General features: G+C 41.4%; 1 protein-coding gene across 1 annotated transcript in view; it reads right to left on the bottom strand.

Annotated features, from left to right (window-relative positions):
- DACH1 (dachshund family transcription factor 1) overlaps positions 1-12,238 on the bottom strand; it is a 438,352-nt gene extending 426,114 nt beyond the window's left edge. The window contains exon 1 of the mRNA XM_008260046.5: positions 10,977-12,238. Coding sequence (XP_008258268.2) covers positions 10,977-11,824 — 848 coding nt within the window. The 5' untranslated portion in view covers positions 11,825-12,238. The remainder of the gene's footprint in view (positions 1-10,976) is intronic.
- Positions 12,239-15,102: the final 2,864 nt, after the last annotated feature.

Below are 15,102 nucleotides of genomic sequence, written 5' to 3'. Positions count from 1 at the left end.
GATTGGTTCTTATAAGAAAATAACCCTTAATGATCTATCCTAAAGGTTTTATGTATGTTAAGTGAAAACAAGTGAGAGGTCTTTAAAATTCTTTTTAAATTCTAAATTAAGAAAATAATTCCCTCACCTCAGTTCTAAAATCCAATGTTTGAATTATTTAACTAATTGCAGTGCCATGTGTATGTGTTGCTTTACCGTGTATAAAGTGCTTTTGTGTATAAAAGATTGAGCATTTGTCATACTATATAGAGAAGTAGGTCTTCATTTAATCTAATGGCAGTCACTTATTATTAATTATAAGCAAACAGATATTATGGCTCAATCCATTATACCAGTTATTATTTGTGTGTATATGTATATATGAAGGGTCTTCAAAAGTTCATGGAAATGTTTTTAAAGAGAAAACTGTGGATGGCTTTAATTCTTTAATTCCACTTGCTATAAACTTTCTGAAGTACCCTCATATATTGATATTCTAGAAAATAAGCAACATTTTATACATTTAAATTCCTCTTTATTTTGAACAAATGATTAACTTGTTTTTTAGCTTAAGGAACTAAAATGACTCAATGTTTATGCATCCAATTTATCAATGACCATCTTCATTTCATACTTCTAATGGTCCAAGTAAAAATAAGAAATATAACCATGTAAAATGTGACTATAAGAAAAATTAAATACAAAACTATTTATTCTGAAATGTTACCACAAGGAAAAACTCCTTACAAAAGTTTCTTCTACTTGGGCTAACTGATTAGCGGAGAGAAATTGATTTTAAAAAGCACAAAATAGGGATCAGCACTGTGGCTCAGCAGCCTAAAGCCCTGGCATGCAGCACCAGCATCCCATATGGAAGCCAGTTCAAGTCCTGGCTGTTCCAGTTCCAGTTCTGATCCAGCTCCCTATTAAGATGCCTGGAAAGGCAGCAGAGGATGGTCCAAGTGATTAGGCCCCTTTACCAACGTGGGAGACCTGAAAGAAGCTCCTGGCTCCTGACTTCGGCGTGGCTTAGTCCTGGCTGTTTGGGAGTGAACCAGCAGATGGAAGATCTGTCTCTCCTGCTCTCTCTCTGTAACTCTGCCTTTCAAATAAATAAATAAATTTTTTTTAAAAAAACGCACAAAACAAATGTTTTCAGATCCAGCTAAGTAAATTTTTCCTTATACTCCTTACATCAGTATATATATGTAAGGAAGTAGATATTTGATTTTAAAAATTAACATGTTAACACAACAGAGCTTAAATAGCTGCAAAATTTTGATGGCACTTTGGCTTAACTCTGAAATATCATTGATGAACAATATTTTAAAATTACTTAAGAATATCAGATTACTAAATATGGTAGCCAAACAGGTGTTAACAGAAAGAAAAATCAAATTTGACCCAGAAGGCTGCAATATTAAGCTTTGAATTGCGATCAGTTCATTCTTTTCCCGTGGGATAACTTGTATAAATGTAATTCTATGGTTTCATAAAAGCAGGTCAAGTTTCTATCCCTGGGGGTCTTTTGGCAATTTGAAGCATGGAAGCACTCTTCCTGGCTACAAGTTCAAATCTGCATGTACTGTCAATGGTGTGAAGAAAAAAAATCAGTGAACAGCAGACATATATTCATCTTTGATTATAATACACACTTGTCAGAGCATTCTTAGAGGGTAAGAATGAAGGTGTCAGAGCTCATAAGTCATAAAATATCACGAAATCATTTCTACTACTAATTTTTCCTCTTAAAATACGTGCATACAAGATCATTCAAAAAGTAATGTTAAATAGGTTTGTTTTTATTTATTAAATGCAAGGATGAACTTCTTACCAAACACTTTGTACAAGACGTATTTTTTATGTGCAGAGTTTTGGTGTTTTTTTTTAATTCCACAGCTTTACATGTGCCAGAAACTTTGAGTCACTATTTTATGAGCTTATTTCTACTCTACAAAAGAATGTATGTATGCATGCACTTTTACAGATGATGTAAGGACTTGACAAATGCCATGGAATGATTGAGAAAGTAATTGATTTCAATTTAACTGGACCTTTACCAGGTGTTTTCAAAGACAATTACAGTCCACTGCAAGAAGCAGTAATACACATCTCCTTATGTAGACCTGAAGATTAACCCATTGACCTCATTCCTAGCTCATCTCCTTGATGGCAAAGCTTTTAGATGAGTAGTCATTTTATATTTTAAGGTTATGAAATTGTTTTCTCTTCATTCATTCACTGATTCTAAAATGGGTATTCTTGCTCTAAAGTTCAAGAAGCAACAAAATAAAACCATGAAAAAATGAAGCAAGGGTAATTAAGCACATTAGTGTTATTCAATAATGTTCAGATTCTACTACCTAGTTGTTTATTATCTATTTCATACAAATAAAATATTTCCAGATAAAGGTTTTTAAACAGGGAATAAAAAGTAGACTTAGTTATTAAAACAGCTAGGAAAATTAATCTAAGTTTTTATTTGCTATTTAACCGCATACATTATATTATACTTTCAAACCTTTAAGTATAAATTACTTCTACTCTAAAGTTAATTTTGGTTTTCTTTCCTATTGTCATTCAGTAATGTGGCATGCGTTTCTTAATGTGCTATTTTTCTATGATTCAAAAAAGCAAACCTCCAAAATCCTATGTCCTACAGGGTTGCAAATACGTATCTGTGTATACACACACATACACACACACACACACATGACTTTCTATCAAATGTATTATAATTTGTAGAGCACATGGACTATAAATGGGTTAAGATTAATATAAATAAGAATTTCAAACACAGAGAACTCTAAAATACTGATATAACTTTTACACTTGTTGCACACATAATACCCACCCTATTATGAAATGTATGACTGCTGATTTGGAAAAGTGCCTCAAGATATTCCTATAAAATCCAAAGACACTATTAAACTAGACAGTACCTAGTTCAAGAAACAAGTATCACTTCCAACACTTATGTTAAAGAAAATTCAGAGACCTTGAAATATACAATAGGAATTAATACTATGAGGCGAATCACTATATGTTAGCAAAACTGTGATGAGTTCAGACTTACTATATCTTCAGTGGTTTCATGTGTTCACATGTAAACAAAATGTTTTAATACTTAGTTAATACAGCCATTTACAGTTGCTATTAATAAATAAGTAATCTAATAAGCTAACATAATTATACATTTCTTGACTAACATAGAGATTTATGTCCATTGCCTTTACTTAAGATGTGACCATCATGCCTTAAATTGAATTAACAATTGTTTGCTGCAAATGCTCCTGTATGCTTCCATAAAATAATTTCCTTTCAATGAGCACACTTTCCTTTTTATGATAAACTTTCCTTTGCCCTTGAAAAATAAGGGATTTTTCCCTGTGATGACTGCAAAGTTAATGTAATTATTTTAAAATATCTGAAACCATATAAATCCAAACATAATTTAACATTGTGACTTTGTGATACTTTCTTTACCTATTCATTTATTTATACTAAGGAAAGAAAAATATTGTTCAAATATGCAATGTGGCAAATCAAAACGATTATGTTGTCTATTTCAACATTTGCTTTGCAAAAATCATGCTTTAAAAGTGTATTTAATCATTGTCAAATGTATTCACTATCTTCAGAATATGCATGATTCTTAAAGGTCTACACAGAGTCAAATTAAGTTACATTTATATCTTCCAAATCATAGAAAGTGTAGTAATCCTGCTGTACAACAGAGCTCTTGAACTTATTCCTTTCATCTAACTGAATTTTTATATTCTTTGACCAATATCTCCTGAGCCTCCGATAACCACCATTCCATTCTTTGCTTTTATGAGTTCAACTATTTTAGATTCCACACATAATTAAAAAGATGCAATATGTGTCTTACTATACCGGTCTTAGTTCATTCTGACTTCCTGCTCAAAATGTGTAATATACTTTAAGTATTATATTATATTCATAGTATTGTAGCTGCTTAAGGTAAGCATTCTCTCTCCCTCTCCCTCTTTGTCTGTCTCTGTCTCTCTTTCCCTCTCTCTCCCTTCCAAAACTTTTTTAAGTAACTATTAATGTGTCGCTGTGCTGTGTAGCTACAACACTTCAATATACTTCTAACAAAAATAAATGAACAATGATAGAATGAGTGCTTCCATTTAATGTCATCTTTGGCAACTTCCAATCAAGTTACATACATTTAAATGTATATAAGAATCTCAGTTGGAAATCCTGAATCAACTCCAAAACAATTTGGATGAGAAAGCAACAGGGCATCACATCTGTACAAACTTTGGCCACTGGTAAATCCAGTATTTAATTTAGAAAACTCAAAGGATGAGTTTTTTCTAATGGGGGAATTCATATATTCTTATCTTACAAAGAAAATCCATGACAGAATACAGCAAGAAATTTTAAATGCTTCCAGTTCAAGATGCTTAACTTTGGATCAAGTAGTGATTTGGGTCACTTTTTCTATGTGATCTGACATACATTTTAAAAAATTGGACATTTATCTGCTATGTTATTGAACTAATTTTAATTCCATTATTAATTTGAATAACAATACACTTTCATTGACTAAGTATCTGACTGATTAATTTATTCTGGGTTGAAAATTTTGTTCGTTATCATTTGCACATTTATACATAAAGTTAATCATTAACTGCCTGCAACTAGCAGCAATGGTCACACTTAACAGATCCTCAGGAACCTTGAGACAACTAGGTGCATCAAAATAGACTGATCCGCAGTTACTCAAATAACAGCTCATTACAAGACCAAATATAAGCACCTTATGCTTGATGGTTTACTTTCCAAAGCAATAATTTGGTAAACTAGGTACACCATTCTAATGAAGTCATTTCCATATTTATCAAATGCCAAAAAAATCAGCAAATAGAAAGTATTTTGAAAAACAGCTACGATAGCATAAAATTACTTTGTACTAGAAATACTTTCACAACTGGAAAAAGTAGAAGAATTCAAGCGCAAAGCAGGTTTGTACGGAGCCTTTGGTATGCCTAAAATACATGTATCTGTGCAGTCCAGAGTCTTTCATATTATACTTATCTGAGCTCCTTTAGGTGTGCTTTTAACTCAAGGTTTTCTTCATTAAAAAATTAATTACTGGACATAACTAGTGTAATGAAGAAAGGGCTTCTTAATGCAGTTCCAAGGCCTAAAAATATAAATGTAGTCTTAGCTAGACTATTCAAGCTGCAGCATTTAGACTTTTAACATATATACTTGTATACACACACATACACACATAAGGGGACTTCAAATGATTTATGGAAAATGCTTTTTTAAGAAAGTTTATTTGGTGCAAAAAATATTTTGAGTACCTGAATAGATTTTTCATGAAATGCATTTTCCATGAAGTTTTTGAAGACCCCCTCCTATACATCTCATATTGACCAATCACAATCATTACCTCAGTCAAGAAAGTGGCACATGTTGGCACACACTGACAACTGCTAACATCACTCTATTTTTAATAACAATTCAAATGTAAAATTATAAAAATTTATCTTAGCTACATTAAAAATATCCTAATAGTCATATTAATTTTTATATTTCCTGTCATTTTAAAGGCATTTTATAACTTGATGTGACTTTTTGGTGAGCAATCTGAAAATGAAATCTTTGAAAGAAGAAATGCAAAGTTTAACGTTTTAAAAGAACTAAGTAATTAACAAAAACCTTAATATCAAAATGTTCAAAGAAATCTGACACTCACCTGTACCTATTTAGAAAGGATACTTCAAACTAATTTGTTCAGACAAGGATTCTAAGGGAGACCGTTTATAACCTGTGAGAGTTTCATTTCCCATCACATTCTGCAATGGTTGTGCTCTATGTTGCTAATACAATGAAATTTAAATGACTATTTTACCTGATTGACAAAGGCATTGCATGTATAGGTTAGTAAAATAACTTGGAAAAACGAAATAACGCTAATTGACAGTCATAGCACAAATTATTCTTAAAATAACAACTTGGTTGCACATTGAGCTAATTTGCAAATGCTGCTTACATTCCAAAAGAAAACATCAAATGAGAAACAATAAAGTGTATTATGCTTTCGTATGCTGGTGAATCACAGGTAGTAAATAGTCAAAGAGAAGATTGATTTATGCTCAAATCCTGCCAAGACTTTAATCAATATTGGATGTCACATCTCAGGGGCTAGAGAAACAGTGAGGGGGAAAGAAGGTGGCTAATATTAGTCTCAGTAATGTATACATAACTTTGGAAAAATGTAATAGAGTAAACAAGAATAACAGCAAGTTTGGTCTACTAAAATGAAGAGCTTAAAATTCTGTTGAAAATACCAAAACTAGTGTACAACAAACTCTGAGGGATGAAAACCTGTCTTGGAGCTTGTTTCATGTAATATTTGAAGCTTCCCAGAATAAAATGCCATTCACAAAAATCAAATTCCTTGCCTCAGAGCATTAACTAATAAACTGTAGAGTTCAGCAAGTACATAACAATGTGCACTTTTGACAACAAAAACTGTGATATTATTGAAGACTAACTCCAGTGAAAACAACAGTTTTGAAACTAAAGAATTTGTGTTCTGTAATGTAATTAAACTGGATAAAGTAAACCCTAGGTTAGAATGTTCCTATATTTTATTTATGTTTTAGTTGTTAAACTGTAATTTGCTAACATTTTAAAGCACACAGAATATGCTGTGGAATCAAACGAACTTTCGTATTTTATGTCTTAGTCTTCTAATTATGCCACATTCTTTTTGAAATGTTATAAAATGAGACATTAGGCTTTATAGGAACCATTAATCTACTGTAATACAAAAACTTCAAAAGCATAGTCTCTCTTCATTTGAAGTAATTCTTCAATTTCTCTGTGCCAAGTACGTAATTATCTGTTAGAAGTAAGTGAATCTGTATTTGTGTTGAAACTTTCTATATCAGCGCCTAAGACCATGCCTTTGAAAAGCGAGCTAAAAGGGAAATGTTAAATAAATATAGACTGTTTCAGCTTCCAATCTTTATTAAAAGTCCTGGCAAAAAGATTAAGTCAATGGATAATATTTTGCTCATCCTATTGAAATATAAAACACCATTTATATATTCCTACTAAAACATACAAGCCTTGGAGAGTCTTTCAGTTTTCTGTCTATGGATGATGATATTGACTTTCAAGACAAAAGCCTACTGTTTATGAATAAATGTGGGGGCATATAAAATGTCTGATAAAACTAACTGGGATCTGGTCAAATTAAATCTCCACAAATGTAGGGCTATATTGGACCTAAATGACTATCTGGTTTGAAAGATCCCGAGACAAAAATCATCCTCTGACAAAGAATACATATTATAGATAACACAGCAGAACAGGATCACTTTTTATTAACTGGATTCACAGAAAACTGAATCCTAACCCAAATCCACAAACAATCAACTGACTCATACAAACTGAGAATTGACCATGTACATAATTACTTTGTTTTCGTTGTTATTTAATGGTTAGCAGTTAATTAACTGACCTCTGTTGCAACAGCCAAGTTGATGCAACTAATGTTTAGTTTTTTTAAAAATAATACTTGAAGGAAGCTGATCAAGGTCAGACTTTGCCCTTTGACAACTTTTAAATATATTTCTTTACATTTTCTTTCATGTTTTGAGAACTTTATTTTTTAGCTTTCGTATCTAGCAGATAATCTCATTTTCATCTCCTTGTGGTCATGACAGATGGCGTCAACATTTATTCTAGTTTTCATAGATAGCATACTAATGCAATAGCCCCAAGCAAATTAAATTCACTCTAAGCTTTCTACTAACTTACTGAGCCACTTTGAGCAAGTTTTTGAATGCATCATTTTGGTTCCTCAGAGTTCCTGGTATCTAAATTCTATTAAGAGACATAATGATATACGTTCTATAACAAGCTGAGAGTGCTAAGATTTGATTTCTCAATCTCTCTCTCTCTCTTTCTCTCTCTCTCTCTCTCTCACACACACACACACACACACACTCACACGGCGTGCGCGCGCGCGCCAATACACTTGCTCTCCCCCACACATAAAATATATATATTTTACAGTTTGCCTTCTTGTGTAGTTCCTCTTATATTATGCACAAATTATCCCCCTATTGTATTAAGTAGCTAGAGAAGAAAGGCACCAAAGTGAAAGAAATCAATATATCTAGATGAGTTAAAGAGGATTTTAAAAGCGAAGTCTGGGATGTAGAAGGTAATTTTAGCTTTAGTAAAGTCAGGAAGGAAAACATTAATACCATTTTTAAAGTAAAGAAGTAAGACAATAACACTCGTAATTAGCATGAAAATAATAATGCATTACAATACAAACAGTATAATTTGGTGAAAGTTCAATTATAAATTCTCTATTTCCTTAGTCCGTGGCAGAGTTAGGATAACCTAGGTATGCATCTGCAACTGCACATCTCCTCATGTTAATGGCAACAACACTGGTGGGTATTTCAGGTTGAGCAAGCTTTTTAGTTGATAAACGATCAAAATTCACTAGAATATCAACAAACTGTCAACATTTAGCTTAAAAACAACCTGAAATAGGATTTTAGAACAACACATTTAATTGCAAAGTATCAAGGCCAGGTGGTTGAAACACAATTATAGTAGAGAGGAGATAGTTTTGAAAGGATAAAGAGTTCCACTGGATTTAACTTATCTTGGCCCTGCAAGACGCCAGTGCTATTGTTAAACTGGTGAGGTGGGAGGAAACTTTTAAAAAATTTTTGGTTACTAACTCTTAAAGTATATTCTTCAGCCATATGACAAGGACTTCAAAATCTGGGCGAAATTTCAGTAAATAAAGAGGATCAAGTTATGGATAGGTTAGAATACAATTACTGGAAAATGTTTTCTTGAGCAATTGTGTGTGTGTGTCTGTGTGTGTAAAATGGCCATTGATTACCTACAGCAGTGTGTGCTGTAGGAAGCACACAAAGAGGATTCGGAATGGAGTGGCTGTCTACTTAATGACAGTAGCATAGCACTTCACCAATCTGCGGAACAGGCAGACAGTTTTCGAACAATCGTTATCTGAGCGGACTTCAAATTTCACCTAGCATTTTTCCTAACAACTCCAGGATACTTTTCTTCCCTGATTCAAATGTTTCAACAGTAGATTGGAGGCCAATGGTGTATCATCTGGACGAGCAAGGACACCAATTATCCAGTAAATGATGGTGAGAGATCTTGATCCTGCCGCTCCATCTCTACTGCCACCTGTCCATTCCCTTGGACACGCTCGCACGCATGCACACCACACACACACACACACACACACACACACACAGCATCTATCCCAAAATAAAAGAATGTCCAAAAAAAAAAAACAGGCACACAATGATGTCCTATGGAGAGAATGGCAAATAAACGAGGAACAGAATTTCTGGATAGGACAGGAGAGGACATTTGCTGGGTTAGAACTCGAGTCCTTTTCGGTTTACACCCTTCTCCGCTGTTCAGCAGTCTCTCCAAGGCAGAGATAACCAGCGGCTCTCCCACCCACGAGGCGTCCCGGTCTCGCCCTACACCTCCTTCCTCCCCACCTGAGTTCCCCAGCTCTGCCAGGAATGCACACACCACCCCGCTCCCTCATTCACTCTGCAAACTTAGTGGGAGGGTACCGAAGTTTTCTGCGCAAATGTAGCGCCGAGCTCCCACGTGCCCGTTTCAGATCCCCAACTTTCCCTAGGTGCTTGCTCTCGGAATCAGAACTTTTCCCCCTGCTCTTCCCTGAGACGAATGATAGGGACGAAGCGCAACTGTGAGAGGGGGTGAAACGGTCGCCTCTACCCCGAAACGGACAAGCTGCCCCTCTCCCGCCCCCTCTCGGTGGATCCTCCCCCACCGCGCGTTCATTTGCATAAAACTGGCCCGGCCGGGGACCGGCCGCGCGGCCTCCACCCTGCGCGCTCCGCGCGGGGCTGAGGAAGCCACAGCCCAGACAAGTCAGGCCCGCAGAGCATCCTAGTGCAAAGCGTGCACCTGCTCGTTGCGTGAGCTACTAACCTTAAGAAAAAAAGAAAACAAAGAATTGAAAACACACAAGCGCGCGCGCACACACACTTTAGAGAAGGAGAGAAAAGGGAGAGTGTGCGCGAGCCCCGGGATCTTCCTCCGGTCTCCAGGTCAGCTTCCAGGTCTCCAGCACCCGGCTACCTCTCCTTACAGACGGAAATCTGCGGGTGCTCTCGCATCTGCCCCGGGGCAAACGCACTCCTTTCTTTCCTTTGCACACGCACCCTCACACGCGGACACACGCACACATGCGCACACACACACACACACAGACCCCTCCCCTCGGCGGGCTTCCACCTCTGGGCTTCGGGGCTCAACTCCCTGCGGGTCCCCCGGGACTGCGCCGGGCCTCTCTCCCTCGAGGTCGACCCCCCTTCTGACCTCCAAGTGCCCCTGCTGCACTGCTGGCCCACTCCCTCGGCTTCCCAACGGGCCCCTCACCCGGAGCGCGTCTCCCCGCTCTCCAAACCCTGCGGGTCAGGGTCACGAGCTCTTCCCGCTCCCGGGACGCCCCTGGGTGCGGTGGAGCAGCCCCGTGGGTGCAGGGAGCAGGGCCGTGCAACACCGGTCCCTAGGCTCGCACCCGCGGGCAGCAGCGTCCAGGGGGTCCCCCGACGCCGGAGCCCCAAGAAAGGGGCTGTGGCTCCTGGAAAGGCACTGTCCTGCTCCTTCCCGCCCCCTCCACCCTCAGGGTTGGGGTCCCCGCGGTCCCACAGCAGCTAAGCTCCGGTCCCCGGGCTAGCCAGGAACCTATCGGCCGGAAGAGCGAGGTCGAGGCAACTTCTCCGGGGGTCGGCCGCTGCCGGAGAGCCCTGAGGAAGGGGAGGAGAGGCCCGCGCTCGCTGAGGCGCGCGGCTCGCGGGCGCGCGGGGCGGCCAGCGCCCGGAAGGGAGCGAGGGAAGGGCGAGGAGGCCGGTGGGAAGGGGCCGCGGGCCTCAGGGGCCACCCCCGCTCCTTACCTGGCATTGGTGCAGTCATTGTAGAGGGTCTCGAAGTCCTTCCTGGAGATGAGTTTGCAGCGGTTCACTCCGGGCTGGATGGCGCCCAGTCCCCTCAGGATGCGAACCTGTTCCACATTGCACACCACCGGCGTGATCTCCAACCGCTTCAGCTTGGTGTAGACCGTGTGCAAGCCCCCCACCAAGTGCTTCAGGAACAGGTCGAAAGCCTGGGGCAGGCAGATCAGCTCGCAGCCCTCCACGGTGAAGGAAGCCACTTTGGCCCCCCTCAGATCCACCATTTTGCACTCATTATTCTGGGGGGTGTTTTCCACTGGGGACGGGGTTGAGTACACGGGTTTCCCGGGGAGGGGGCCGCAGCTGCTGCCGCTGCTGCTGCTGCTGCTGCTACTGCTGCTGCTGCTGCTGCTGCTGCTGCTACTGCTGCTGCTGCCGCTGCCGGTGCTCGCGTTGATGGGGGTGCTGGAGGCGCCGCCGCCGCCAGCGCCAATGCCGCCGCCGCCGCTGCCGCCGCCGCTCGCGGCTGCCAGGCTGGGGTTGCAGTTGCCGCCGCCGCCGCCGCCTCCGTTGCCGCCGCCGCTGCCACCGCCGCCTCCGCTGCCGCCGCCGCCGCCGCCGCCACCGCCGGTAGAGGTGACTGTGGCCGCCGCCGCCGCCGCCGCCGAAGCGATGGGCTCCGGCCGGAACAGAGTTGGCCCAGAGGGCGCCGGGGGTCCGATGGACGGAGCCGGAGACGAGGTCGCCGAGGAGGTGGAGGTTGTGGTGCCAGAGGAGGAAGCAGACGTGGAGATCGGGGGCTGAGGGGGGACCAGCTGGGTCGGAGGGATCAAAGCCGCCGGCACTGCCATGGTCACATATACGGGGGAAAAGGGAAGGAGGAGAAGCGAGGGGGGAAAAGTTGCCACACAGCCCCGGGAGGGGACGGGGAGACGAGCGGGAGCGGGAGCGGGGGTGGGGGCGGCGACCCTTGCAACTCCGGGCGAGCAGGCGAGGGAGCGAGGGAGCGAGACGCGGGAAGCAGCGAGCGCGAGCGGCGCTCCGCCGAGAGGCGCACCAAAGTGTCCCGCGAGTCGAACGGCGAGCGCTCTCCGGGGGCCGGCAGCGAGGCCGGCCGCGGGGGGACGGGCGGGGGCGGGGAGGGCCGGCCGCCGAGGTGTGGGTCCCGCTCTAGCACAGAGGGAAGGGTGAAGGTGAAGAGGAGGAGGACTGAGGGACTCGGGTTCTCCCCGGCAAGTACATTGATCAAAGATTGAGAGCGGAATGACAGAGAGAAAATGAGCTGAAAAGTGCAGGCTGCCGGCTGGACGAGTTGTTGTTGTCACACGGTGCAGAGGGGAGGAGCTCCGGAAACTTGAAATACCCTTTGAAGCCGCAAAAACCTCACTCACTAGTATTAACCCAAATTATCCAACCAGGAACTCGCAGCGGAGACTCGCGGAGCGCGCGAGACGGAGAGGGAGAGGGGAGCGTGCGAGGGAGAGGAGGAGGGGGCAGAGGGAAGCGACCGCGGGGGGACGGGCAGGGGCGGCCGGGGGCGCCGGACAGCGCTCTGCGGCCCCGGCCCGGCCAGCGCACAGCCCTTGCCCTCTCTGGTCCGCCCCAACTCGCCCTGCCCCCCTCACACACCCCCACACCTACACCCACACACACCACCCCTCCCCAAAGCTTCCAGGCAACTTAGCGAGGAGCCAGAGCGCTCAGAGTTCCCCTTCGAGGATTTAGGACGCGTCTCCGCGCGTCTGGGCGAGGAGACCGGAGCGACAAGCCAGCCCCGCTCCGTGATTAGTAAGGAATTACGCTGAGAAAAAGACTCGCACGGAAGCCAAGAGTCGTATTTTTTTGGGCATCCGACTGTTTTGATCTCCTTGTGGAAAGTATTTATTTCTCCGAAGACAGTGACCATTCCAGGAGAGTTTTTTCCAAGTTGTGGGAACAAAGTGGGTCCGAAATGGCTTCAGGATCGTGGGCTGCTCTGTATTGGATTCCGTATTGCCTAATAGGTTTGTGGAGAGAAATTTCTTGCCACGAGGTAGAAGATTTACAATAAGTTCACTTTTCGCCCCCAAAAGCGGGTCAGAAACGTCTGTTTTGCCCAGAGAACTCAGAAACGCAGCACTTTTGAAGACTGAGAAAGTGGTAAACAAGAACACTGATTTTTCTAACCCCAAACTCTGTAATTAATTCACCTGTCTCGCACAGTAACCGACTGCGCTGGTATCCTTTAAGAGACATTAAGGCTGGTTGCTCAGTGCGAATGTGTCGTTTCAATAACACAGTAGTTATATTTTTTTCATATTAGAAAAGCACCACTGTATTTTGGAAAAGTCCTTTTCTGTTTGTCAGTGCAAATGTGTTGTGTAAATAATGAGAACAAAAAGAAAGCACACCAGTTGACTTGCAAAAGTAGAGAGGGTGGCTATGTTTAAAAACAACATTAGGCTGTTTAGACTGCCTCTCTTCCTCCTTTCCTTCCTGTCCCCTCTTCTAACTTGTTGCATGGAAGTATTTATTCCAGAATTCTTGACCAAGATAGGATTTGAGCAGAGGTCAAGTCTGTTTGCTGCTTATATCTCTAGGAATCTTAAAATAGTTAGGCTTCGAACCTGTCTGTACACGTTCAGTGACTTCACGAGATGTGAAGCAATGCTGGAGCATCTGACAGATTTTTAAAAACAAACTGTTAGTGGCAGGTTCACAGTGTTGGGAAATTTCATAATGAAAATTTCTGCCATTTGGGTGTTGAAATGATGATTACGTTTCTCTTTATCATTTTAATCCTGTAAAGTCTTTGATGTTTAGTGTCAAAAGGTGCAGGAACTATCTACAGAGAAAAATGACACTATTGGCTAATTAGTCTAAGTTTACGCTATACTTTCTGGGGCACAGCAGTTCTATTAGGAGGCTTTCTTGAGTTGTACCGCTCAGAAAATTGCTGCTGAATAATAGACAAACTTAGGATAGCTCATGTTTGCACAATTGTTTGGCCTAGTTAGCCAATGTATTTTAATATCATCAGAAATAACTTCTAACTTTTCTTCAGCCTTCAAATCTGTCCACAACTAAAAGTGGGGATTCAATGTATATCACACACATGAAAACACTTCAAGTGTTTAAGCAAGTCTTAGAAAGTGATACCTTTTAAAACGAAGTGCCGAATCAGTATGGGAGAAGGTAAGAGGAAAGTATTAAGCCCAGAAAAAGCTAACTGTATTTTGGAAATGCATGCCTAGCTTCCATAAATCCTGACTTGATTTTAAAACACTAGACAAAATATCATCATTTTCAATTCTAGACCCACAAATGAAAAAAAAAAAAAGAAAATGGGAATTAAATGCCCCAAATCTGCCCTTACCATTCTCACTTCTCACATTTCCTTAACCTATCACTCACCCAATACCCATCACATTCAGAAGCCACAGACAGGAAGCAATGCTAACAGACTAAGCCATAATTCCACTCTGCTTCGACGCCAACTCTCAATTTTCTACTGCAGGGAAACCTGCATCTTGGAGCACGTGCTCCACTCAGAAGCAGGGCTTGGGGGCATTTGACCTTACTTGAATGGGAGCTTTCTGGGATTCAGGTCTCTAAACCATTTCAAGGAACCACCACTTACCCCTTTGATCAAACAATAGGATTAGAAAAAGCGTATAATGCAAATTAAAATATCTAGGAAAGAAAAGCCTTGAAAGATGTTAAGGTTCTCTTTCTCTCTCTCTCTCTCTCTCTCTCTCTCTCTCGCTCTCGCTCTCTCTCCCCCCCCTTCCCATCTCTCTTCTTCTCCCCCACCCCATTGAGAAATGTTGCTCATGATTAAGGCAAACAGTTTTTACCAATAACAGATAAATCAATTTCAGAGAAATTTCAAATGCTCACTCTGTTGCATCTTTAGCTTTCAGAGCTTTTGTCTTGTTTGTTTATTGTTTTCCATCTCTGGTTGTTTCAGGTCCTCTTTCTCCATCTAGTCTTCCCCAACCTTCACTCAATTTGCATAAGTAAAACTCAAAGTACTGTAACTGATATTAGAAAATTCTCCCTGTGTTTTGTGAAGACGTATTGTGCTGAAATCAATAAGACTGTTTAAAATTCAAAGACCTGCAAATCGTTCTGTTTGTCCTTTGATAGG

Source organism: Oryctolagus cuniculus, chromosome 9, assembly GCF_051225735.1.
Source record: "Oryctolagus cuniculus isolate XC-2025 breed Fujian yellow rabbit chromosome 9, ASM5122573v1, whole genome shotgun sequence".
NCBI lineage: Eukaryota > Metazoa > Chordata > Mammalia > Lagomorpha > Leporidae > Oryctolagus > Oryctolagus cuniculus.
Note: the sequence above shows the minus strand (reverse complement) of the source record. Positions and strands in the feature narration are given on the sequence as shown.